Source organism: Ruditapes philippinarum, unplaced genomic scaffold, assembly GCF_026571515.1.
Source record: "Ruditapes philippinarum isolate M1 unplaced genomic scaffold, ASM2657151v2 ctg215_1_1_1_1, whole genome shotgun sequence".
In the NCBI taxonomy this organism is placed as follows: Eukaryota; Metazoa; Mollusca; class Bivalvia; order Venerida; family Veneridae; genus Ruditapes; species Ruditapes philippinarum.
In genome coordinates, this window is record NW_026854703.1 from 1 (window position 1) to 27,923 (window position 27,923).

A 27,923-nucleotide genomic window follows, 5' to 3' on the forward strand; every position below is an offset into this window, starting at 1 on the left:
TTTTTATTTTGACCCCCAAGATAAATTCTAATCAAGGGCAATACAACTTTTATCAAGTCCAAACAACTATAAACTGACCTCAAAAGTTTTTATATCCCAAACAAAAGTGTATGCATTTCATTTCTTTTAAGATTTAATTTACCTCTGTTTTTCAAAAATTAAACTTTATAAAGCAATGGGAGTTTACTGTTACAAAGTCGTCATATTAAATATATCATGGGAGATCAGATTCTAACAACTAGTGCTACTGAATTTCATTAATTAATCAATTCAATTATATACAGCAGCTATGAAATAAGCACTTTGACTTCAACACCAATCTGAGGATCACTTTTATAATAGATATACAATATATGTAAATATATCTTAATATTGTCGGCTTTTCTCACCCTCCAATGTACATTTCTTCATTTTAAAAACATATACATGTCAATATTGATAAGAAAACAAGTACTTAAGATGAAAACTATGGTTTATCACCAAACAATCATAATACCACAGTTTGTGCTACTCTAACAGATAAACAAAATGTTATAGTTTTCTGCTGTTGTAAAGTAACTGATCTAGTATAATAATATGTTACATTAATCTAACATTTCCTGTGATTCTCCCAAGTTCTGACTAACTCTTGTAAATAAAACAAAGATAAAAATCATAAAGAACTAGGTAGAATCAATATACATGTATATATACTGCAACAGTTTTATGATATCTGAGTTTAGATTTCTGTTGTGAATGATATGAATAAGCGGTTTATACACAAAATGATAAAGTACAATAACAACAATGTAAACATAATTCGTATATCTTTGTTTCATATGTTCTTATATATTACATTTTAAGCGTTTTTATATATAAAAAAAAGAAAACCTTCGAGACCAGCTCTCACATTACAAAATGATCAAATTCAAACATTCTTGCTAGACAATTTGTTAAAAAAAATTAATTTTAATGAAAAATGACTGTGATAGATCTGAAATACAGTAACTATGATCATTTTGATTTCTACTAGCAGTTAATTCAAGTGTTCACCATTTTAAAGCTAAAACAATATAGTGCTGTTATTTTATGAGTTAAATATAATATACCCAATAATCATTGCAAGTATTGATTATTCAAATTGTCCTATTAAAACCATCATATATACGCCAACTAACAAAGCCAAAATTTCTTTGATGGACTGTCCAAGTTTAGTGTCTTCTAGAAGTTCAGGAATGACAGAAACTGTGGCAATGTAGATGAAGCCTCCGGCAGTAAATGGTAATATCCATGTAGTCGCTGCCTCGCCAACACCCTCCGCAAACAGACTTGAGATTGTACCCAGCATAGCACCTATAGCTGTACTAAACTGTAACATCATAGCCTACAAAAAGACAATTTTTTTATGTAAATACACACAAGCTACAGTGGGCAAGCATTCTATTTTTACATGACTGACAGATTTATCATTATTTCACATGGATAAAATATGTTTCTTGTAGCCTGCCAGTCAATTATTTCTCTTATAAAATTACTTCAATTTTTAATGCTAAGTATTTTAAACAATAAGTCACATTTAAATTTTTTCACTACTTGATAATATAAATATCTGCATTTTAATACTTTTACATCACAAATGCCTTGTTACAAACACAAACCAGTGTTTAGCAATTTTTATCAAAACAATCACTTGCAGTGAAATACAAAGCTACAAAAATGTTGTCTATATCCATGAAAACTTCCACAGTAAGTATTGTCAGGCATATTCAATATTTAAAGAAACTAACATAGCAAACCAATGACTGAGAAAACTTGTTATTGATCACTCAACGATTTAACATTAAGTGTCACTAAGACCTTGACCTTATGACCTCAAAATCAGTAAAGCTTTTCAATGACATGGGCAATGACCCTAGACTCCCTACCAAGTTAAACAAAACTTGGCTATTTTTTTTTTAAGTTATTCATACAAGGCATCATCGAGACCTTGACCTTTGACCTATAAGTTATCTACTCGCCAAGGACAACGTCCTCTACAGGCCATGCACAATGTCTACCTTCCATGTCTTATTAGGCATATAGAAATATTCCTTACCTTTTTCTTAGTACAGCCAGACTGAACCAAGATAGCAAAGTCACCAATTTCATGGGGAATCTCATGGAGGAAAATTGTGATAGTTGTTATAATTCCTAAGCTCTGACCCATCATGAAAGATGCTCCAATAGCCAGACCATCTGTAAAGTTGTGAGCAAAATCTGCGGCAAGATTCAGGTACCCAGCTACTTTTATATCTTCAACTGGTGTTTCTTAAATAAGATAAAAAAACATGAAAATATGGCAAAGTAATCATTAAGTCAAAATTCAAAAGAAGTGTATTTAAGGGAAAAAAAAATCTAATCCATAATGTTGACTTGCTTAATATTTAAAGATATTAAAGAGAAAGGATGGTTAAATCTAAAACATTTGCCCGTTGGATTTAACATAAACAATATCACTTATGACATTTAAATTAAATAAAATTAACAGTCAGGCATATGATATATTTGTAATAGTGCCGGTTTATTATCAGTGGTTCAAGCTGATTTGAGCCCAACACTCAGTGGCGCTCTGGACAGGCAAAGAAAGTTAACGTTGTTGAGGTAGAGAAAGTGCATATTTATTTCAACAGCCAAATGTTGAGAAAACAACTTTAATTAATAAAATATACAGTATAGCAATATTACTCTCTAAAATTGATATATATATGTGGATTTAGTATTTAAACAAGTCTTTTATGAAATTGCTTTTTGTTACAAGAATGATTTATTCTTAGTAAACAGTTATCTTTGTCACCATTGATTTAAAGACGTATGTATGTACTATACTGCATCTAACTCGTTCTAGTGTTTTACACAACACCGATTCCAGTATTTTGCAAGTATTTCAATAATCATTATTGCATTTCTAAAACAGTTTTACATACAGACTTTATTATAGTGAAATAAAACAGTCAACAGAACTTACCTTTAGTCTGAACTACCTCGTCTGTCTTTTTATTTGTAGTTTCTTTGGTCGTTTCCTTCTCATCTTTTGTGTTTTCCTTGTTATCTTTTGCCTCCTTTTCTTTCTTTGGTGGTGCATGTGAGTGGGCATGATCTCCTTTTACAATCCTTACAAATTTTTCTACCATTAGGAATGCAATAATACCAGCCAAAACCCAAAGACCTACAGACATATCATGAGAGTGTCCACCTTCGTCATGGGAATGTGTGTGTCCATGATCATCTCCACCATGTGAATGTGGAGACACTGCATGGGGAATAAGATGGAGAAAGGCATCTCCCAACAGCCCTCCTGATGCAAAACTTAGTAGAACTTTCAATAATGGTTGATGTTTGTCTGTATTATCTAAAGGAATAAACAACAAAATGAAAATTGGTGAAATGCTTATGACTGCTGTTGCTGTGATAGCCTCAATCCACAACTTTATTCCAGTATTTTTCACAGCTTTTCCTTTAGGTTGCTCTCCATGGGAATGCCCATGTCCTGGGGCTTCCCGTTTACCACCATGTGAATGTGCATGTTGTTCTCCTCCATGGGAATGAGCGTGACCATGATCCCCGTGAGCGTGACCATGATCTCCGTGTGTATGCCCATGTCCCCCATGAGAGTGAGCATGTCCATGATCTGCAGGAGGTTCGTTTGCTTGCTGTGAATATTTGAAAGATGCAGGTTCATCGTGAGAATGTCCATGATCGTGATCATGTCCGTGCCCGTGACATTCAGCAATTGAAATAAAATTCAATGAAATAAATAGAGTTGTTAATGTAAAAACTGTCAGTGTAAAATGTTTAGTGGAAAACATTTTCGTAGACGTGTACATCTTTCTCGCGAAGCGCTTTTCTAGAGCGTCTGGTTACGCAGATGAAGCCGACGGTGTCACGCAATCTATTTGCCGTGACTTTCACTCTCAACTAAATATTGCGAAATTATTTTAACGGGACGGAAAATTTATTTTGCTGAAATATAATAATTATATCTGTGATGGCTTGAAGTATTTAAGTTGCTTTTATTTTGATTGAATAACTCAGGTCAAATCTGATAAAATTTTGAAATGCAAAAATTATTTTTATCGAAAATTCAACATGCAATTAATAGAATGGTGTAAATTTATTTATATCTGTTTGGCCAAAAGTTAGAAAATTAATAATGTGTCCACATTTTTCTCTAAACATCCGATGAGTATCATTATAATTGTTCTAGTATGTAGTGATTGACTAGTATTCAGCACGTGATGTTTAGACTATCATAAGATCTAGACGTGATCAGTGAGTATTGTATTGCTATCTATTGTACTATGTACATGTTATTGTATGCATATGCTAAACATTGTGAGTGGTATTCAAGGAATTATATGTTCAGATCAATGTTAAAGACACTAATGAGTACCACTAGGGATGATGATTATTATTATTATTATTATTATTATTATTATTATTATTATTATTATTATTATTTGAAACCGTTGATTATTTTCATTATTGTTGCCACAACCACTCTTTGTATTTTTATCCAATTTTCAGTTTGAAGAATTATTATCCTTTAACATGTTTTTATCTTTGATAAATGCATGCTCGTTAAATAGATTCAATTTTAATGACACATCTTTTCCAACCAATAAACTCAAATCAAAAACATCTTCAGAAACAAATAGTAAAAATATAAAAGGTGTATTTAGTTTTCAGCGTTTATGTTAACAGTATAATTAGTTGTAATTAGTGAGTGAGTTTTGTATGTATTGAAATTCATTTAATAAACAGTATTCAGTAACGTTTATTAATAATTTTATGAGATGTGCTCCTTGAATGTGTCATCTAGAAAATGATTTTTAATATGTTATGAGAAATAATCAGAAAGAACTTACCGTAAATGTTATGGGTGTTATAAGAAATGCTTTCTAAGATGTTATGAATAACTATATCATTGAATGAGTTATGTTCCAAGTCATTTGAGCTAGTTTGCTCAGTGAGCTTTAAATCCAGCCAGGGTATGATAAATAGCTCGTACTCAGTAAATATATGTTGATTTTAAGTGTAAAACAAAAATATTACAAGTGAAATATATAGAGATTATAATCTATGCTCGGTATGGTACAAATTAATTGAGGGGATTTTAAAAATAAAAAAGTTAAATCACGGCTTTAATTACAGTCGTGGTGATATCATGGCTAACATGCTTTCACACGTCAGCCGAAAATGAAAAAGAACCAACAGCTAGTGTGATGATATATCTGGGCATATGTCAAAGTTAGATTAATGTTTATATGTTCAGAATTAATAAATGGCTGTAATAATTACTGTATATATAAAATATATACTGTATATATTGGCGCAGAAGTCGAAGTCCTCAGATGATATATTATATTATATAGATATACAGTTTATATTTTTATCTAGAATTATTTTTTACAATATCCCACAATTGCGCCGAGACCCTATGGTAAAAATCATTTCAATTTAATTATGTCACAAAGGAATATGTTCGTAGGACGGGACGGACAAAACACTCATATTTAATCAGTTAATTTCTGACCAATATTTGACTAATATTTGACATTTTTAGTACTTTTATGCCTACTGTTGAGTGACGTCATCAATATTGGTTGTGAACGTATACCATACGAAGGAAAATGGCGGCCTCCATGAAGTGTTTACCTTAGGGTAAAGTCAAAAATAATGAGGCCAAACATTTAAAGGCTACCAAGATTAATATTTTAATAGTTGTGTATATTGTTATAAGTGCTAAATATAGCATCTATCAGTGTTGTAAAATATGCCAAGTTTCAGGGACATCACGCTACAAGTGAAAAAGATACAAGAAAAAAATTACCCTAAAATGTCAGGAGTGTAACACTTTTAGTGTGACATTTTACACAAATGATGATTCTCTATTCCTGATACAGAAAAACAGTTTCTTAAATGACAATTTTTGTCACTTATGTTATATATCTTATTCTCTCGCAATTGCTTTTTCCTATTTTTTTTTGTAAAATGTAGGTATCCCACTTGGTTATCCAGTCACTAAAGTCAGTTGTTGTAAAATAAAATGTACTTTAAAAAAAGCATGGTTTGTACTAACAGTAAAGTTTCTGCTTATATCTTGTTATTAAGAGCTTTTCCTTGCTTCTAACATTTTGACCATTGTATATAGTTAAGAATATAAATTCTCTTTTTTCTATGCTATAAATGTTATTGACTCGGTTTCGATTCAAAATAATGACAGTGCTCAGTGTCAGGAGTGTAACATCTTGTACTTTTACTGATTTCCTTATTGCATATAAGGTGTTATATTAATATATTCTTTCTTTTTCAAAAACATGAGTCCAAGTGATGTCAGCCTTGACATAAGTTCAAGTTAACTAAATCATGCACTTTCTGTACATGATCATCAGTGATGTCAGGAGTGTAACACTATTTTTGCCATCTTTTAACCTTGTAAAGATTTCATGAATATACCATATAAATTTCGTATCTAAATATGATTCTTGCCACTATTCATAAGGAAAAGTAATTAAGTATTTTTTTTTTTTGTTGTTTTTTTAAGAACCACAATGCTTAAGTTCTGTTTTTAGTATATTTACTTAAATAACATCAAAATTTCCTAAATGTCTTCTATTGACAAGTATAATCATTGAAATTTAATGATAATACACTAAAGAAATTACTGAGAAATTAAAATCATGTATATACTCTTTGCAGAACAAAGCATTTATATACAATTATTGAAGATTAAGTATGCAATATAAGTAAAATACAGTATGTGAGAATAGTGAAAAGTTTTACACTCCTGACATTTTTTTCTTTTTCGGCAATTGCAGTTAACTTTGTTTTATTTTCAGCAGACTAATAAACAATTGAAGTAGATATCAAAAAAACACTATAAAACTTATGTAAACAAATATATATGCCAATTAGTATGATGAGATTTGATATTATTTCTAAACAGTAACCAAGTCAATAACAATAAAGACATACAGTAATTTTTTTTTCATCTATGATAATTACTGTTAATTCTGCAATCATTTTTGTTATCACATTGTTTGAATGCAGTTCCTGCATATTCAATTTTCAGTTATTGTAGTCCTTAGTCTTTTAAAATACTAACCATTTGAATTCTGCCAAAACACTGCATTTTTGCTCTGCTTTTGCTTAATACCTAACCTTAATAAAGTAGTAGCTAGTAATACTAACAATTGTGAGAGAGAGAGACTAACCTGAGAGGTGTGCTTACAGACAGTCTTATATATATAACTACTCAACAGAGCATAAAAATGAAACTCTAAGCGAGTTTGAAAATAAAATTCGCAGAAAAGGTTGGAAGATTCCAGGTACTTCTCCTGATGACTGCAATTGTTTCTTTTGGGCCGGCAGTGATCAGTTACATGCCCTTGGGATGACTCAACAAAGTCACACTCAGTTGAGAAGCAAAGTAATTCAATGCAAGATAAACAAAAAGGAACAATTAACATAGAAAACTTATACTTGTCTTAAGTATTTCATTAAAAAATATTTTAAATCAATATTTTAAGTCTCTTGCCTGAATGTGTCAGGAGTGTAACACTCAAATGTTAAAGTGAAATTGTGCATTTTTTTGTGAAATAGATTCTTCATGGTCATTTTGATATTTTCCTATTGGTTAGGAACAGAAGCTTAATTAATATTTATAACCTTTATTTCCATTTATTTGCTAATTGTTTACATGTTAGAAACTTGTTTTCGGTTTTAAGTGTAACTTCATATCTTTGCTCTAAGAATAATTCTCAAATGTAATAACCTATCAGTATGTTTTCAAACATCAGTGGTGTTCTGTACATGTGTTTCTTATGTTATTTGTACCTCCAATGTTTCTGTAAAGAACTATTATCATTTAAACAAGTTATGCTAGTCATGTCAGGAGTGTAACGCTTTTTTTATAAAATACAAGTTAAATTTGACTGCTTATTATTTTTTTTTGAGAGGTTGAAATATTTGGAAACTTTATTTTACATCAAAAGTAATTATTAATACATACTAACAACTACTTTTTTATTTCTCTGCCCAATTTTCTCCAACTTTAGAAAAACTTGATGTTCTTACATTAAAGAAAATCAGACTTGTGTAACAAAACAATAGCATTTTTTTTTTCTGTTCTAAAACTACTGGTAAAAAAATGGTATATTTTTTATCCGTACATCACTACTGTTACTAAAATATAACAACACACATGATTTAATTAACATTTGGAAGTATAGTGACACAATTTTATAAAGCATTGGTTTTGTTAATTTTTGTTAATAAGTTGAAATAAAATGTTGATTTATACAATTTGTGTTGTGTTAGATAAAATCCAATTACTCGGCATTAAACATCAATCAATATCACATGGTTTTAGGTGAAAAATAAGTAGAAATATGAAATTTCAATTTTGACCCTATTTTCAAAGTTTTGCCTCATTATTTTTGACTTTACCCCTTACAAAAGTCTAAACTAGATTTTTGCTGTTTATAATTGACTGTAGCCATGTCTGCGATCGAAACCTGGGTGAATGATAAATTACACGATATTCTTGGAATATCAGACAAGTATATTGCTCAGTATTTGATCGGACTTGCGCAGAAGTCGAAGTCCTCAGAAGAATATATTCAGAAACTAAAAGATACGGGAACTATCGATGTCGATGAAAATGTAGCTGTTTTTTCAAGTGAATTGTGGCATAAGGTTTGTTCCATTTTCGATTTTGTTTAGTCCATAAGTTGAGAAAAATGAAGGACAGGGCGGACCGTATGTTTGGACGGGGTGGACCATATTTTAGGACAGGAATCTCAGGACTTTACATCTCCAAGACGTTTCACCTTTAGTCTTCACACCTCCTGGACGTTTCACCTTTGGTATTTACACCTCCTGGACGTTTCGGCTACTTTTTTTTTATAAATGATATTATATACTGTATGGATTAATATCAGTAAACTTGTTTGACATACCTTAGTTGTTACACCTATATTGGATTATATTGAGATAACTCAATATCATATAAATTTGCATGATACCCATTGAGAGAATATTTGTTTTTTGAAATTTATAATTAAGAAATTGTATTTAAAAAATGATAATCTTGTTCAAATAAAATTAACCGAATATGTATCAATAATTTGAATCAATGTAATACAGTATGAAAAACAGATAAAAGCAAAATGATCAGATTTACTAAATTTTATTCAGAGTCAATTTTTAATACTATATCTACAATGTATGCACTATACAATAACATAACATTAAAATAAACACTGTTATTTTCATCATATAATTTTATTTCCTATTTTATAAAAACTAATAAGAACTACAAGTTACATTTGTACACACTTCTAAAGGTGCTAATTTAGTAATTAATTAATTAATCAAATTTTATTCAAATAAATGCCCTGGGGTTAAAATTGGCCCGACCCCAGGGGGTCATTGATTTTCCTTATATGTATATAGTAAAAACTTAAAATATTTTCTTTTAGAAAACCTTAAGAGCTAGAGCTAAAATATTTGGCATGAAACATCAACTAGTCAGTGTCTACCAAGTTTGTTCAAATAAATGCCCTGGGGTTAAAATTGGCCCTGCCATGGGGGGTCATTGATTTTCCTTATTTGCATATAGTAAAAACTTAAAATATTTTCTTTTAGAAAACCTTAAGAGCTAGAGCTAAAATATTTGGCATGAAACATCAACTAGTCAGTGTCTACCAAGTTTGTTCAAATAAATGCCCTGGGGTCAAAATTGGCCCTACCCTGAGGGTTTCATTGATTTTCCTTATTTGTATATAGTAAAAACTTAAAAATCTTCTTTTAAAAACCCCAAATAGCTATAGCTTAAATATTAAGCATGAAACATCTTCTAGTGGGTGTCTTCAAATGTTCAAATAAATGCCCTGGGGTTAAAATTGGCCCGGCCCCAGGGGGTCATTGATTTTCCTTATATGTATATAGTAAAAACTTAAAATATTTTCTTTTAGAAAACCTTAAGAGTTAGAGCTTAAATATTTGGCATGAAACATCAACTAGTCAATGTCTACCAAGTTTGTTCAAATAAATGCACTGGGGTCAAATTGGCCCTACCCCGAGGGTTTCATTGATTTTCCTTATTTGTATATAGTAAAAACTTTAAAAATCTTCTTTTAAAAACCCCAAATAGCTAGAGCTTAAATATTAAGCATGAAACATCTTCTAGTGGGTGTCTACCAAGTTTGTTCAAATAAATGCCCTGGGGTTAAAATTGGCCCGGCCCCAGGGGGTCATTGATTTTCCTTATTTGTATAGAGTAAAAACTTAAAATATTTTCTTTTAGAAAACCGCAAGAGCTGGAGCTTAAATATTTGGCATGAAACATCACCTAGTTAGTGTCTACCAAGTTTGTTCAAATCAATGCCCTGGGGTCAAAATTGGCCTCGCCCTGGGGGGGTCATTGATTTTCCATATTTGTATATAGTAAAAACTTAAAATATTTTCTTTTAGAAAACCGCAAGAGCTAGAGCTAAAATATTTGGCATGAAACATCACCTAGTCAATGTCTACCAATTTTGTTCAAATAAATGCCCTGGGGTCAAAAAGGCCCCACCCGAGGCGTCATTGATTTTCATTATTTGTATATAGTAAAAACTTAAAAAATCTTCTTTTAAAAACCCAAAATAGCTAGAGCTTAGATATTAAGCATGAAACGTTTTCTAGTGAATGTCTACCAAGTTTATTCAAATAAAAGCCCTTGGGTCAAAATTGGCCCCGCCCGAGGTGGTCATTGATTTTCATTATTTTGTATAGAGTAAAAACTTAAAAAAATCTTCTTAGAAAAAAAGCTTAGATATTTATCATGAAACATCTTCTAATGGCTGTCAACCAAGTTTGTTCAAATAAAAGTCCCTGGTTTAAAATTGGCATTGGCCCAGGGGTCTATATACAGGTGAGCGATTTCAGGGCCATCAAGGCCCTCTTGTTTATAATCCTTATATAAAGTAAATGTTGTGTTATACAGATACCACATGCAGCAGTGAAGGAGAGTTCAAGTAAAGCACATGCTAGAACTGTGCTAGAACAACAACAGAAAAATCAAAGTTATCAGCTCCTATCCGATGATGATGAAGATGATGACGGTCCGGAAAAGTTTATTAAGCCTTCAAAGGTAACAATTGAGTTGTATCTATTGAAATTATTTAGTATAATCTATTGATATTAAAAGAAGTGAAAGTTACCTTTATTTGATTTAACCATATACATTGTATTATTAAATGAAAAATTTATATGGTACTTTTATTGTATTTCAATTGTTTAAAAGAATACAAAATGAAAAGATACATATTTTCCAGAGATCAAAATCAGACAAGAAGGGTCGTCACCTCAGGAAAAGGAAAGAAGAAAGCAGTTCTGAAAGTGATGGGTAAATGTTTTACTTGTATATACTATAACATTATAATATATGATATAACATTATTCAAGACATCATCTGATGCTGTATTAGTTCTGAAAGATTAAAAACATTTAAAACTCAACTGGAGATGAATGGCTAACATGCTTGATGCATGTATCCTATGAAGCGTGTTGTCTTGATAAGAGATACAGTTTAAATGTTAGTTTTGATATAAATCACATTGACATTGGTAAGATCATATGAAAACTTACCAGCTTTACTGATGAAGTGAATTTCCTAAGGAGATTCTGTGTGCATTATTTTGGTCAGAAAGTGCTACCTGACTAACCACTGAGCTACCTTAATGTGACATTATGCTCATTTTTTCACTGTCAAATTCAATTGAATAAGTAATATTTTTCAAATGATAAACTTTTATAATGGTGATTAACCAGTAATTGATGTTAAGAAATGTTTAGAGTAAAATGTAAAAACCACCTAAATTATAAGAAGACTGTCCCATTCTTTTTAAAAATTGAATGCTACTGATATATTCTGAACGATATTTTTAGAAATTTCTGTGGGTGATGTGAATTATTGATTTTTTTTTTCCACATTAAAATATAATATTGAACATAATTATGGCATAATGTAAAGTTATTTTGAATTTATCCAGTGCACTCTTCATTTTCACATGGATGGGCATAATATCACTTTGAGCTAACTGCAAAGCTTCCACTCATGAAGGATCTGAAGTTTTCTAGAAATTAGAATTATTAAAACTGGAGATGTTTGAGATTCCAAAATCCTCAACTGTATCTTCCAAGTCATAGAGCTATTACATAGCAAAAGCATTTTATAGAAAGACTAAGTTAATAAATTGATAACAGTTATGTACACTTCAATAATTCCTTATTTTATTTTGTTTGCAGAAAATTGCTTATCATATCATACACATATGTTTCTTTAATGTTTCAAAAAGAGCATATTTTATACATATACTATTAATGTTTTTAAATAAATTTCATGAGAGATAATTATATTTGGTATACAGGGAGACAGTGATACAACGTAAACGAGGTCGTAGAGAGGAACCGGCTGCTGTAGAAAGTTCGGAAGATGAGTACGAGAAGATAGAAGATGATAGACAGAAGGATTTAGAGGAGAGAGATGCATTTGCTGATAGACTGAAGGAGAAAGATAAAGATAAACAGCGTAATGTCATGTCGAAATCTGAGAAAAAGGTAAGATGAGACCTCCCTTTTCTTTTTTTTAAAGGGAATGGGGGTGGGTTTTGACAATTCAAAGTTCATGTACATTATTAGTTACGTGTATATTTAGTCATGAATTTTATGACATTAGTTTTGGTTTTACATTTTTAGCAGTTGCTCAACACTTTCAACTGATTGTATTATTATATTAATCTTTATCAGTGGATGATTTGCTTTCATTTAAACCTCCTTATTTTAACTACATTTGTTTTTACAGTTGTAATTTTTTATATTTAGTAAATAAAACCAATCTTCTTCTAGGCTTATGAAGAAGCAACGAAAAGGTTACATCTAGAAACTGAAGACAGAAAGAAGATCATTCCAGAAATACGAAAGAAATCTCGACGAGATTACTTAAAGAAACGTCATGTAGACAAACTAGAGGAATTAGAGGCAGATGTTCTAGATGAGGAATATCTGTTTGGTGATCAAAAGTAAGACATACAATGACATTTATTTTATTATTTTACTGTATCCTTGCCTTAGTGCAATAACAGAATAAGTCCTTCCAAATTTAGTAGTAGTTAATCAGTTATTGCACTAAAGTCATGGTATGTATTTGCCCAAAAAATTAAACTAAAATTATTTTTAAGATTTAGATAATATATCTTGTTCTTTTAACATGACTTGTGATAAACTTACTAAATTATGTCCCCTTTTTAGCTTCCTTTTTATACCCCCGCACAACAAAGTTGTAAGGGGGGTATACTGGAATCAGCTTGTCCGTCCGTCCGGCTGTCCGTCCGGCTGTCCGTCCGGCCGTCCGTCGGTTTTTTCTTGTCCGCCCAATAACTTAAGATTCCTTTGACCCTTAGTCTTCATATTTGGCATGGAGGTTAGTCATGATTAGTAGATGACCCCTATTGATTTTGAGGTCACTAGGTCAAAGGTCAAGGTCACAGGGGCCTTGACTTCAAAAAGCTTGTCCGCCCAATAACTTAAGATTCCTTTGACCTACAGTCTTCATATTTGGCATGGAGGTTAGTCATGATTAGTAGATGACCCCTATTGATTTTGAGGTCATCAGGTCAAAGGTCAAGGTCACAGGGGCCTTGACTTCAAAAAGCTTGTCCACCAAATAACTTAAGATTCCTTTGACCTACAGTCGTCATATTTGGCATGGAGGTTAGTCATGATTAGTAGATGACCCCTATTGATTTTGAGGTCACCAGGTCAAAGGTCAAGGTCACAGGGGCCTTGACTTCAAAAAGCTTGTCCACCAAATAACTTAAGATTCCTTTGACCTACAGTCGTCATATTTGGCATGGAGGTTAGTCATGATTAGTAGATGACCCCTATTGATTTTGAGGTCACCAGGTCAAAGGTCAAGGTCACAGGGGCCTTGACTTCAAAAAGCTTGTCCGCCCAATAACTTAAGATTCCTTTGACCCACAGTCTTCATATTTAGCATGGAGATTAATCATTATTAGTAGATGACCCCTATTGATTTTGAGGTCACTAGATCAAAGGTCAAGATCACAGGGGCCTTGACTTCAAAAAGCTTGTCCGCCCAATAACTTAAGATTCCTTTGACCTACATTCTTCATATTTGGCATGGAGGTTAGTCATGATTAGTAGATGACCCCTATTGATTTTGAGGTCACCAGGTCAAAGGTCAAGGTCACAGGGGCATTGACTTCAAAAAGGTTGTCTGCCCAATAACTTAAGATTCCTTTGACCCACAGTCTTCATATTTGGCATGGAGGCTAGTCATGATAAGTAGATGACCCCTATTGATTTTGAGGTCACCAGGTCAAAGGTCAAGGTCACAGGGGCCTTGACTTCAAAAAGCTTGTCCGCCCAATAACTTAAGATTCCTTTGACCCATAGTCTTCATATTTGGCATTGAGGTTAGTCATGATTAGTAGATGACCCCTGTTGACTTTGAGGTCACCAGGTCAAAGGTCAAGATTACAGGGGCCTTGACTTCAAAAAGCTTGTCCGCCCTATAACTTAAGATTCCTTTGACCCACAGTCTTCATATTTGGCATGGAGGTTAGTCATGATTAGTAGATGACCCCTATTGTTTTTGAGGTCAAAGGTCAAGGTCACAGGGGCCTTGACTTCAAAAAGCTTGTCCGCCCAATAACTTAAGATTCCTCTGACCCACAGTCTTCATATTTGGAATGGAGGTAAGTCATGATTAGTAGATGACCCCTATTGATTTTGAGGTCACCAGGTCAAAGGTCAAGGTCACAGGGACTTTGACTTCAAAAAGTTTATCTGCCCAATAACTTTAGATTCCTTTGACCCACAGTCTTCATATTTGGCATGGATGTTGATCATGATTAGTAGATGACCCCTTTTGATTTTGAGGTCACTGGATCAAAGGTCAAGGTCATAGGGACTTTGACTTCAAAAAGTTTGTCCACCCATTAACTTAAGATTCCTTTGACCCACAGTCTTCATATTTGGCATGGATGTTGATCATGACTATAAGGTGACCCCTATTGATTTTGAGGTCACTGGGTCAAATGTCAAGGTCACAGGGACCTTGACAAAAAAAAAAGAAGCTTTTCTTCTCAATTGCTAAAGAATGTCCTGTCCGCAATTTATTGATTTTGACATTTTCACATTTGAAGCATGTAGAATACATAACTTAGCAATGCACTGGCTTAGTAACCTCAGATTTGGCGGGGAGGTTGTCCTTGAGCTCTAAATGGCCACTGTTGATTCTGACAAAGTGGTATGCGGGGGTATTCACGCCATGATAGTGGCAGTTCTAGTTTTTTTTAAAAAGGGGGCTGTTGTCATGATGGCTGTGGGCTTACCTTTTTGTGAAGGTCCTTCCTAAAATTAGTTTTTTGCATAGTAATGTCTATCAAAGTTGTGTCACAATTAACTTAGAATACTTCATGACTACCAAAATTGTAATGCATTTCTAAATGGCAGATTATCCTGAAAGTCATTTTTGCTTAATTGTTTCCCTTTTTAACTGAGAATAGAATATTATTTTTCTTTTTCTCAAATTATGTGAAAAAAATTCACTTCTAACTTGAAATATTTGTTCACCGTCATGGGTAGATACATTTTTAAGTCTGCCACGCACTTTTGCAGAATGATGTATCTTTAATTATGAAGTTTTTCATGTACCATTACTTTGTAACTAAACTAAAGGCCGTAGTAACGGCATTGCAGAGTGAGTTAAGTGTTGGACTAGTAATCTAAGGATTGCTTGCCGTGTGCCTTGAGCAAGAAACTTCACTCTTTGCTAAGTATCAGTTAGTTTTAGGAGCTGATTTTAAGTTTATTGTATTCTATACAGTCAAATTAAAATAAATTCTATATAAACTAACAAACTGTCTATAAGTAAGTTGTTTTAATAACAACATATATATTTTACTATCAGACTGAGTGAGAAAGAGAAGAGAGAGTTAGAGTATAAGAAGAAGGTGTTACGGTTAGCCAAGGAACATAAATCAGCTGGAGATATGGAGAAAGTTAACAGATATTTTATACCTAAAGAAGATGATAAACCTTCAGATAAATACTTCGAGGAAGATGGTCCAAAAGGTAACTACTCTCAATATTATAACATAACTGTATAACATGTGTAGGTCTAGTTTCCAGGAATTTTATGATTTTCATTTTTTGTGTTTTTTAGCTTCCCCCCATGATTGACATCAAACTTGGTATTTAGTCTGCCTGGATAATTTTCTTTTAAGATTGTTTAAATAAAATGGCTTGCAGAGCTTGTGTTGTATTTGTAGAGCTTCATGATAACAATCCATGAATTTAATTTTTTGATATCTTTGTAGGGTAAAACATCAAGTTTAGTCTCAAAAATGCTGAACCAGATCTAAATATTACAAAAAACAAGAGAAAGAAACTTATTTTATTATCCAGTTATCCATTTGACTGACTGTAGATTTTTTCTCAGAAATTGTAACACAGACATATCTATAAACTGTTACAGGGCCTAATTCTGAACAGATGAAATGGGAGGAGGAACATGTGGGTGCAGCATTGATGTCATTTGGTGCTAAAGATTCCAAACAGAAAGCTAAAGAGAAAAATAAAGTAAAAGAGTATGATGTCATAATGGATGAAGAAATAGAGTTTGTACAAGCATTACAAATGCCTGGTACTATAACAGAAAAGGTGGGATAATTTAAATTTTAATTCAAATTTAAATTTTAATTTTACATTATTTTACCTTTTTGTGGTGATAAAGTTAAGTACTGTGTTCATAATTTGATAGTGATATTAAAAAATACTACCAATATTTGCATGCATTTTATGTTGTAAACTGGAACTTTATTCAATAATTAAGTAATTAAGATGATTTTTCTTTGATTTTTGTTCATTATTATTAATTGTTATATTTGATCAGTTGTCAGTGCTTGTTATCACAATTACCCATACACATACAGGTAAAATTGTATATGCTTGCAATAAATGATACAGAGATTTTGTTTCTACATATGCTATAAGTGTAGATGAAAACACAGACAAAAATATGTTTAAAACATGAATGATATTCCTGTAACAAAAACTAAGAAATGAAATGGTCAATAAGAGGCTCTTCATTACAATTGGCAGTATGAGAATTTTGATAACTGTGAATTTGGATTTGTTTAAAGTTATAGTCATTAAGTGTTCTAAATATTATCTAGTGTAAATAAAAGCTTTTCCCTCTGGAAGGACATTTTACATTTATCAGTCATTACAATTAACCTTTTCCCTGATATAGACATGTTTTGACGGCTTTTTGTCCCCCCGGCCCATTTTGAGGCCTCAAACAGTGAAAAAATGCCCTATTTATTTTGAGAAATGTTGTAAAAAAAAACTGACCACTTTTTCGGTGCGGCCCCCCAACCAAAAGATACATCAGGGGGTTGCTAGAAGGGGAATGTGCCCCCTTCTGTTTGGGGGGTTTGAAGGGTCCCTTCATCGCCAAGTTCCCCCGTTGCCATGGTAACAGGAAATTTACGATTGAGCATGCTGTTACAGAGGCTATGGTCTAGTCAACATTTGTGCCAAGTTTCATCAGTATTGAAGCATTTTTCATAGTTTCATAGCAGTTAAACTTGTTACAGGAGGCTTTTCAATGGAATCGGCCATTTTTCGCAAGATGCTCATGGGGTAAAAGGTTAACTCAAATTTTGTTGTGAGTTTATGAATATAGAATGAATATACTAATATTGTATTGTTTTTAAGGGAGAAAAAGAACAAAAGCTGTCAGAATCACAAAAGAAGAAATTATCAATAAAAGAAACACAGAGAAGTTTACCAATATATCCGTTCAAACAAAGTTTATTAGAGGCAGTTGAACAGTTCCAGGTGTTAATTATTGAAGGAGAGACCGGGTCAGGGAAAACTACACAAATACCTCAATATCTTTATAAAGCTGTAAGTTACTACCCAAATACTGTACCTCATTATCTATACAAAGCCATGAGTTACTACCTAAATACCTCAATATCTATATAAAGCTGTAAGTTACTACCCAAATACTGTACCTCATTATCTATACAAAGCCATAAGTTACTACCTAAATACCTCAATATCTATTTAAAACTGTAAGCAATTGACTTTCCTTTGGCTAGGAACTAGCAACTCTCTTTTTATATGCCCGAAAGAATTTCGGGCATATTATGCTGTACCCCCTGATGTCCAATTTGGGTCACAAGGTCAAAGGTCAAGGTCACTATTACCTTAAAACTGAAAACGCTGTTCTTTGAATAACTTATGTATTAATCAATCTACAGCTGTAAAATTTTATAGGATGAACAGCCATGTCCAATACATGACCCCTATTGATTTTAGGGTCATAAGACAAAGTTCAGGGTCACAATGACCTTAACACTGAAAATTGTGATTTTTGGAGCATAACACAAGTTCCATTTGGCTTACAGTGTTCAAACTTCATAGGATGATTGCCTATATTGAATAAAATATTCATATCTTTATTGGGGTCACAAGGTCAAAGGTCAATATCAAATGACCTTAATATTGTTATCAGTTAAACAACTGTCAAACTTCATAGGATGATCACTTATATTGAGTACATTAATTATATGCCCAAAAAAATTTGCTTATATTATGTTATTCCCCTGGCGTCTTTCCGTCTATCCGTCATAGCATTTAAATTTTTACTTACAAGATAACAACTTGAAGGTGGTGCTTTGGAAACAGCAACTGTATATATATGAAGGTTCTTCAGCTATAAAGGAGGATTGCTTTTTGAAGGATGTAATACTTTATTTATTTAATTTCAAAATACTTCAAACTGAATAATTCTATGTGCATGTATTATCTAAATTGGCAAATCAGTCATTTTATACAACACTGGTGAAAGTATATTCCAAATAACTGAATAACTGAAATATAAGCAATTATATTACAGAAACATTATCAATCTGTATGTAATATGTTGTTTATGTGTTACAGGGTTATTGTAAGGATGGTATGAAGGTGGGATGTACACAACCTAGGAGAGTGGCAGCAATGTCTGTAGCAGCTAGAGTGGCAGAGGAAATGGGATTCAAACTAGGAAATGAGGTCTGACTTAACTGTTAAAATTCTAAAAGTACAATAAGCTGTGTTTCATTTAGAAATCAAAACAGAAACCCATTTTTATCACACACCCGTGCCGATTTTGCGACTCTGTCACGGCCATGCATATATTTTGATGTGACATCATTAGCGTTATACAAACATAGTGTAAAGACGCGCTAAATGTTAGCGTTATACTAGTCTATAGGCGCGTCATTGAAAAATGACTCTTATTTCACTTTAAACGGTCTTTAATTTAGGTATGTGATAAATAGAATATTAAATTCATGTAAGTTCATTACTGAATTTATTGAACTCGTTGAGGCTCGCATAATATAATTTTATTCAACTTGTGCAATAAATTCAGTATTGAACTTACACTCATTTAATATCCTCTATATATGGTTATGATCTTTCAAATGTGATCCTATATAGAACATTTCATCACCTTCATGAGTGGAATTTTCGACAATGTGTAATTATAATATCCTACATCCTACATTTAGATCTGTCCTCAACATATTTTATGTTTCACTAATTAAATTTATTAAATAATCCTTTTTGTCATGGTTTAATCGGCTCCTTGTTCTATTTTGACACATTTACATTTATGTACCCATGCACTAATTTTACGATGAAAATGTATAACAAGTTTATTACTTTTTTCTAAATATAAAATTTATTCATTTGTTTGAATATCTAAATATCAATGATAATGTTTGTAGGTTGGATACAGTATAAGATTTGAGGATTGTACATCAGAGAGAACTGTGGTAAAATATATGACAGATGGTATGTTGCTGAGAGAGTTCCTTAGTGAACCAGATCTCAAGGGATATAGGTAAAATTATACAATAATGTTGCTGAGAGAGTTTCTTAGTGAACCAGATCTCAAGGGATACAGGTAAAATTATACAATACATTTATGTTGCTGAGAGAGTTCCTTAGTGAACCAGATCTCAAGGGATATAGGTAAAATTATACATTAATTAATTCACTAGTTTAACATAGCATAATTTATCAGCAATACTCTGTGTGCATGGGTGTGTGCGTGCGAGCATGCAAATGTATATATGTACATACAGACATACATACTTACGTAAGTTTAATGGGGGTCTATCTGGTCATTAAGCACAAAAGTAGCTTTCCCCAGAATTTTACAAGTCATGCTGTTAAAGGTTTAATTTTGAAGCACAAAGTGATGATAATTTACCTCTCTGTAATTTCCACATTGAACCAAAGAGATGACTGTTGAGCTGATAAGTAGGTACAGAGGCCAATGAGACATAGAACGTACTGTAGCCTGTGACAATAATGAAGGAGGTAGCCCGGATTAGGCGTGTTTGTGCCAAACAAATCGTTTGGTTTAAAACATTCAAAATATTTATTTAAGCTTGGTTGCGAAACAAGTTCTTTCAACTTGTCATTACTCATATGAAGAAACATGGTCGTGACCCGATTAGGGCTCAAACCAATGATCTCTGGGTTGACACCTTAACCACTAGGCCACCGCTCCCCTCAAGCAACCAAATAGCTTGCCTTTTAACTAGGGGCTCATGCACCAGTTATTTATTATTATGTTTTATGTATTATTATGTTTCTTTCCTAACACATGTCAGTGGTCTAAGAGTTATTTATCTAACTTTACTATATTGTTGTTAACAGTGTGCTGATAATAGACGAGGCTCATGAGAGAACTCTACATACAGATGTTCTGTTTGGACTGGTGAAAGATATTGCAAGATTTAGACCAGATCTTAAACTCCTTATCTCTAGTGCCACACTAGATGCTGAAAAATTTTCACAGGTAACATTATTTATACTTATAAAAGTCACATATATTTTGTCACATATATTTTATTAACATTCTATTATGTTGCATTCTAAATGATACAAGACATCTGGTCCTATTGTGACATCCTAGCCAGATGTTGTAAACATTGATCTTAATTCTGTCACAAACAGCTGTCTACTTGATTACAATATTAGTTTAATTCACTAGGAAAGGCATATTCCTTGAGATTAAATGAGCTACTATTACCTTAGCTGTCTCATTCAAGTTGGGCAATTTTCCCACACAAAAATATGATAAATTTTCAGTTTATTAGTCTGGTAATGTGAAGAAGTTTTAAATACAGGCCCTATGTTCACAAAGATTTAAGGATCAGGTTAAAATTTCCATTGTTTATCCTAATAGATAAAACTAGACTTGAAAAAAGCATGTTTAAGAAATTTTAATGTAAATTTATTGTTATTTTTGCAAATGTTGATCGTGCTCCTAAAATTGATGCATATTTTGATCTGATAATTTTTGTATTTGTTTTGTTATTCATCGATTTTATCTCAAAATAGGGTTGCTTTTGTACAAGTCAGCATGTTTTTACATTTTGAATATGTACCATTTAAATCTAGCAAAATATGATCAATTTAAGTTTTATAGAACAATGAAAATAACATCAGAATCATTACATCCTGATCCTTAGTGAACACGGGGCCAGGTGTTTACTTTGTGACATTAATATCATATGTCATGCTTCACATATTAAGGTCAGTTTGATTGAATTGATGTAAAAATTATACTTTATCTAATATATATTATAGGTCAATGTATTTACATTATGTGGTTATATTAATGGTGTTTTTATTTGATTTCAGTTCTTTGATGATGCTCCAGTATTTAGAATACCAGGTAGAAGATTTCCTGTTGATATTTATTACACCAAGGTAATTATAAATTAAACTTCTGTTTTACATTATTTTCTGAGGACAAAATTCTCTTTACTATTACAAGCAAGTTTGTATAATTGAAATAGGTAGTTCATGCATTATAATTAGGGTAGTCTGTGATTATAGATTTAGGTTACTACCATATGTGTCTACATTAAGTTTACTATAATTTAAAATATTCATGACCCATAGAGGGTTAGTCAGTACATAGGTTAATATGTATGTCAGTTATTCTGTAAACCACCTTGACCAGCTTGCTTACGAAACATTGATGGTTCTACTAAGGTGCTGATTGTGCCTGAATAATGCAAAGAGGGGAACCTGAGGTCTACCTCCACCAATAAAGCTGGAAAGGAGCCATATGACCTCTATCAACTGTGTTGTTGCAATGTAAAACCTTACTCAACAAAAGAAAGAAAAGAAAAAAAATCTTGATTAATTGCTTAACTAGAGAATGTATATACAATAAGTCTTAAGGTGAAGATCACAGTGACTTTTAGACATGAAAAAGGCCACATTTTTTATACATTGCTGTATTTTTTGTGTCATTGACTGGCGACCATAGGGTTATTTGTGGTTTGCAAAAGGCTCAAGTTTCTGATTACAGTTGAACCTGTTTATTATATACTTACAGGCACCAGAAGCTGACTATATAGATGCAGCAGTGGTGTCAGTATTACAGATACATTGTACACAAGATGAAGGTGATATTCTAGTGTTCCTTACTGGACAAGAAGAAATAGAAACAGCAAGTGAAATGTTAACTGTAAGTAAACATCATTCATAAATATACAAGATATTTAAAACTTAATTAATTTGATCTTGATTGTAAAGAAAGGTTGTTGTTAACTTGAACCACTGTCGAGTCTGCTTCTTGGAACTCACCATTACTGGTGTTATATGAGGAAAAATGGTTGTTACCCCAATAGTGCTCAAACCTAAGATCCCTGCCTGAGTTGAGTGGCAAAGATCTTAACCCTAGTTTATGGTTTTCCTTCTGAAGAAATATAACGATTGTTTCTATCTGTTTTTTGTAGGAAAGAACTCGAAAGCTGGGATCAAAGATCAAGGAGTTAATAATAGCACCAATCTATGCAAACCTACCATCAGACCTACAAGCTAAAATATTTGATCCTACCCCTCCAGGTGCTCGTAAAGTTGTGCTAGCTACAAACATTGCTGAAACATCATTAACTATAGATGGTATAAAATATGTGTTAGATCCGGGATTCTGTAAACAGAATAGTTATAATGCTAGAACAGGCATGGAATCACTGGTTGTCACACCCGTTTCTAAGGTAACATATTTTATTATTTACTTTTATTTTTAAATTTCAGACAGAATGATTTTAATAAGAACTAGATTTCAATTATTATTACTTTATCAAATTTGTGTAGAATTGTTTGAAGTTGAAATATAGACATTAAATTTTGATAGTCAGACTTACCCTGTTTGTAGACATGTATCATATCTTTATTTTGTTATTATTATAACCATATCAAATTATTTTTTGTAGAATTAAGAAATTTTATCACTTGAAATCATACCCAGTTTTGCTTCTAACATATCATATAAAGAGAATTAGAACAAGATGTTTTGGTCAATCCAAGTCATTTCTTAATATAGAATATGGCATTTCTTAAATATTAGGTATACTGTAGGCAAATACACTCTAAACTATTTTTTTTGACAAGGTTATTTTCAAGACCTTTTATTAACTAAAGTCAAGGTTAAGCAAATGTTTTAAAAAGTTGAACATTAAATTGAATATATATTTTTGAAACCTTTACTTTTCATTGTTCATTATTCTTCAGTTCTTTTATTGTTTCTCATTTCATTTTACTGCCTGTGTTAAAGTAAAAGAAGTCATGTGATGTTATTATTTGTTTTTCAGGCATCAGCAAATCAGAGAGCTGGACGTGCAGGACGTGTCTCAGCTGGAAAATGTTTTCGTCTTTACACAGCATGGGCGTATAAAAATGAACTTGAAGACAATACAATACCAGAAATTCAGAGAACTAATCTTGGAAATGTTGTCTTGTTACTTAAAAGTTTAGGAATAAATGATCTCATACATTTTGATTTTATGGACCCACCTCCACATGAAACACTTGTGTTAGCTCTAGAACAGTTATATGCCCTAGGGGCACTAAATCATAAAGGGGAGTTAACTAAACTTGGAAGAAGAATGGCAGAATTTCCAGTTGATCCGATGCTATCAAAAATGATCCTTGCCTCAGAAAAGTGAGTGTTGTTATATTAATACATGTAGTTTTTATTGTTTAAATTTTTACTATTTTAGTTCATTTTATTGCAATGCTTTAAGCTAATATTTACAATAATTAAGAGGCTCTGTAGCCAAGTGGTTAAATAAGCTGACTGAACTACTTGTCCCTCCCTGGTGTAGGTTTTGAATCCCACCAGGAACTGGATATTTTCATATGAGGGAGATACCCAGGTAGCTCCTGTAACATCAGTTGTTCTTCTTAAAGGGACTCCATTGACATTTTTGACATAACTGGACTGGAAATATTTTTTTTGTTTTTTTATTAATGTTTCATTTGATGTAGGTCTAGACCAATAACTCCTGTGTGAAGTGTCAGGTCATTTGCAAATTTGTTTTTCCATAATAATTACTCTAATTGTTACAAATAACCCAACATTGAAAAGTATTGAGAATCAGGCTAAGAATAATGCATACTAATATGATTTTCACTTTATTTTTAAGTTTATTTCTTAATTATCTAATTCTTTTACATATATTTATGTTATCAGTGCCTCACTTGATCAGTATAAGAAATTCAAATTTTATGTTTGTAGACATTTAGACCTCATTAAACTATTTTTGAGTAAACATTATAATAAGATTTTGTTACATGCTTAGATAGATTTGAAAGAGCTCAAACATTTAAGATTGAAACCTATGATGATTTTTTTAGGTAGCATGTCAAGAATATTTGTACAGTTTTCAAAAGATATATTGGTTTGTATTTTTGTTTAACTTTAATTGTTTTAACTTTATTTTAAGCTTCCTATTATAGTAAGAATAATTTCTCTGTATCTTAAAGGTACAAATGCTCAAAGGAGATACTTACAATCACTGCAATGTTGTCAGTGAACAACTCCGTCTTCTACAGACCAAAGGATAAAGTTGTACATGCCGACACTGCCCGTCAAAACTTCTTCCTGCCCGGAGGTGACCACATTACCTTAATGAATGTTTACAATCAGTGGGAGGAAACTGGACATTCTACTCAATGGTGCTTTGAAAATTTCATACAATATCGGTAAGTGACATAACTAGATGATATCTAGGTTATAAAAATTGGGTGACATACCTTTTACATTGATTTTAAAATATTGTGAGTAATGTGTTTGATATATACATGTATCAAATAAATCACTGAACCCTTCACTAGCTGAATTTGTACAATTAATTTGCCCACTTTTGAAACAGTCCATTTAAAACAAACAAGAGTCTTCAATACCAAAATACAAAAATTGAGCTACCAACAATAGAGCCTGTTTAGACTGTATGAAATGATGCTGGCATGGCTCTATTACTAATGGCACAGGCTTATCATTTCCAACACAAGAAGTATATATTACAATAGTCTGGAATTAATAATAAGATTGTAAATCAATAAACAATGCAATTTAAACTTAAATAATAAACATTTTATGTTTATGTTTGTCTATTTCAATGGATTAAAAAGAATTAATTATTTATTGACTGTATTTTTGCCCTTTTTTGTTGGGAGATAACTATATGAATATTCTATGATTCTGTACCAGGACAAGCATGTTTCTCTATAATTAAATGTCAACTTTTCTACTTACATTTTTTAAATTATGAGTGAAAGATGGAGGGCAGAAAAATTGAAAAACAGCCATTTTTGATAATCTTTTTGTTTATTTATTTATTGGACAGGTCTATGAAGCGTGCTAGAGATGTACGTGACCAGCTGGAAGGTTTGATTGAGAGAGTTGAAATTGAGGTCTCATCAAATCCGTTAGACACAGTTAATATCAGAAAGGTAAGTTACAAGAAATGACCTGTTTATGTCGTTAGATATTGTTGATACAGGAATTAATGTAATTGCCTAAAATTCTTTTCAATGCCAGATGACGTGTCGTGTTTAAAGAATAAGATAAAATGAATGTGTCCTTAAAAGACAATTTAAATATTTGCCATTTAAGTTTTTAAATATGCTATTGAAACTTACATTGAATGGTTATTTGTTTCTTTCTCCTATCAATTTAAATTTTTTTACAATTATATATTTTCAGGCCATAACTGCTGGTTTCTTTTACCACACTTCAAAACTTGACAAGGGAGGTAATTATCGAACTGTGAAACATAACCAAACTGTGATGGTTCATCCAAATAGCTCCCTGTTTGAGGACAGACCAAAATGGCTCATTTATCATGAATTGGTTTTTACAACAAAAGAGTTTATGAGACAGGTAAATACTGAGAAATATACTTGTATATATATGTTCACACTTTTCTAACTTTTGTTATATATTTTGAATTATGAAATATCTTTACTTGGTTAAGACACATAGGCACAAGGTGGTATATACCTTCCTAGATAGTTAGCAACTTTGCATGTTATATAAATCATCAACAGTTAAGTTTAAACCCACATAATAAGGAATCACATAAGGAATCACATAATAAGGAATCACATAATTAGGAATCACATAACCATTATATAGAGGATATTTGTTAAGTTCAGTGTAAGATCGGAATATATTTCACCGAGTGAGCACCAAAAGGTATATTTCACGAGTGGCACAGCAACAAGTGAAATATGAACTTTTGGTGTTCAATAGGTGAAATATATTTTGATCTTACACTAAACTAAACAAATTTTCTTTTTATTACATGCTAAAAAACGTTTAAAAAGACATTTTATCCTAGTACTTAATGAAAAGCGCGCCAAATTCTAATACAATGTGACGTCATTTACGACGTCATGTCATTAAGTTGGTACCCAGTACTGTGCACGCTGATATTTCACTGAGACAACGTAAAGGGCTTAAATTCAAAACAGTGAAATTATCAAATTGATAATTTCACTGTTTCAAACAGAGAAATTACCAGTTTATAAATCACTGATATATTTCTATAATCTTCCGAAAAGCATGTGATAAATCATGATAGTCTCTAAAATTTAGAGCTGCTCCTTGTTGTCAGGGATTTAGTTAACAGTATAGTTTTGTTAGGTACTATGATACATGTATGTTAATTGTTCTTACTCAAGACAAGTTGGGTATATTTGCTGTTAGACTTAAACTTCTTTTGAAATAAAATCTGATTTTCTTATAAAAGTACATTAATTATTTTGTTAGTTTATTTTCATACAGCACAAATTCTTTGGTGAATAATGCTTCAAAAATAAGAGCTCTTGTTCAATAATAATATAATATGACTTTCTTGTTATAATTCAGGTGATAGAAATAGATAACAGTTGGTTGCTGGAAGTGGCCCCACATTACTACAAAGCTAAAGAATTGGAAGATGGATCTGGAAAGAAAATGCCAAAAAATACGGGAAAATCACGTGAAGAAGTTACTAGAACTTACTAACATAGTGATTTACATGGAGGCTTGTTTATTTACGAGTCATAGAATGATGTTAAGACGTCCATGGATAATATTAACAAAAAACTCTTTGAAAGAAGTGACTAGGAAGAAAATAGTGTTGTTGTTGTTGTTTTTTGCAGAAATGTCCCTGTGAAATTTATACTCAAATTTTAATATTTGCATCAAATTAAAACCATGTCAAGATTTCTTTTATTTATTTTCATCATGGAATAGCAAAAAAAATGTTTTCTGGTAAAATTATTTAAATGATGAATAAATCTTTAAAAAGATATATAAATATTTCTTTTACTTTGTCTCAGTCATTAATCCTCACCTGCTCAATCTTTGTAATTGATTTGCTATGCAAAGTTTAAGGCAATCATCAAAATAGCAAATTTTAGTTACCACTAGTACTGGGCCTGGTCAGACTACACAGATGTACAGGCTGGCATGG

At 32.0% G+C, this 27,923-nt stretch overlaps 2 protein-coding genes across 2 annotated transcripts; one reads left to right on the top strand and one right to left on the bottom strand.

Annotated features, from left to right (window-relative positions):
• Nucleotides 1-14: 14 nt before the first annotated feature.
• On the bottom strand, nt 15-3,902 carry LOC132740793 (zinc transporter Slc39a7-like). Its single transcript, XM_060728782.1, has 3 exons — nt 2,984-3,902; nt 2,075-2,286; nt 15-1,363 (listed from the first exon to the last, which is right to left on the bottom strand). Exons 1-3 carry the CDS (start codon nt 3,840-3,842, stop codon nt 1,112-1,114), a joined length of 1,323 nt encoding a protein of 440 aa, XP_060584765.1. The 5' UTR covers nt 3,843-3,902; the 3' UTR covers nt 15-1,111.
• A 1,682-nt stretch (nt 3,903-5,584) lies between these two features.
• LOC132740795 (pre-mRNA-splicing factor ATP-dependent RNA helicase DHX16-like) lies at nt 5,585-27,767 on the top strand. The gene is made up of 20 exons (XM_060728783.1): nt 5,585-5,672; nt 8,468-8,715; nt 11,009-11,155; nt 11,340-11,410; nt 12,435-12,624; nt 12,913-13,085; nt 16,001-16,164; nt 16,568-16,752; nt 17,812-18,003; nt 19,045-19,155; nt 19,875-19,990; nt 20,815-20,956; nt 21,805-21,873; nt 22,511-22,642; nt 22,914-23,174; nt 23,772-24,121; nt 24,946-25,164; nt 25,809-25,914; nt 26,168-26,344; nt 27,335-27,767. The coding sequence occupies exons 2-20, from the start codon at nt 8,518-8,520 to the stop codon at nt 27,470-27,472; spliced, it is 3,141 nt and encodes a 1,046-aa protein (XP_060584766.1). The 5' UTR covers nt 5,585-5,672; nt 8,468-8,517; the 3' UTR covers nt 27,473-27,767.
• Nucleotides 27,768-27,923: the final 156 nt, after the last annotated feature.

What these genes read in the sequence shown, in the direction of transcription:
- LOC132740795 (XM_060728783.1), top strand. Translation starts at nt 8,518, where the DNA reads ATGTCTGCGATCGAAACCTGGGTGAATGATAAATTACACGATATTCTT. An exon ending in TATCTGTTTGGTGATCAAAA is followed by an intron (nt 13,086 to 16,000) that starts GTAAGACATACA and finishes TTTTACTATCAG; the next exon opens with ACTGAGTGAGAAAGAGAAGA. An exon ending in CCAGATCTCAAGGGATATAG is followed by an intron (nt 19,991 to 20,814) that starts GTAAAATTATAC and finishes TGTTGTTAACAG; the next exon opens with TGTGCTGATAATAGACGAGG.
- LOC132740793 (XM_060728782.1), bottom strand. Translation starts at nt 3,842, where the DNA reads ATGTACACGTCTACGAAAATGTTTTCCACTAAACATTTTACACTGACA. An exon ending in CGAGGTAGTTCAGACTAAAG is followed by an intron (nt 2,287 to 2,983) that starts GTAAGTTCTGTT and finishes ATCTTATTTAAG; the next exon opens with AAACACCAGTTGAAGATATA. An exon ending in CTGGCTGTACTAAGAAAAAG is followed by an intron (nt 1,364 to 2,074) that starts GTAAGGAATATT and finishes GTCTTTTTGTAG; the next exon opens with GCTATGATGTTACAGTTTAG.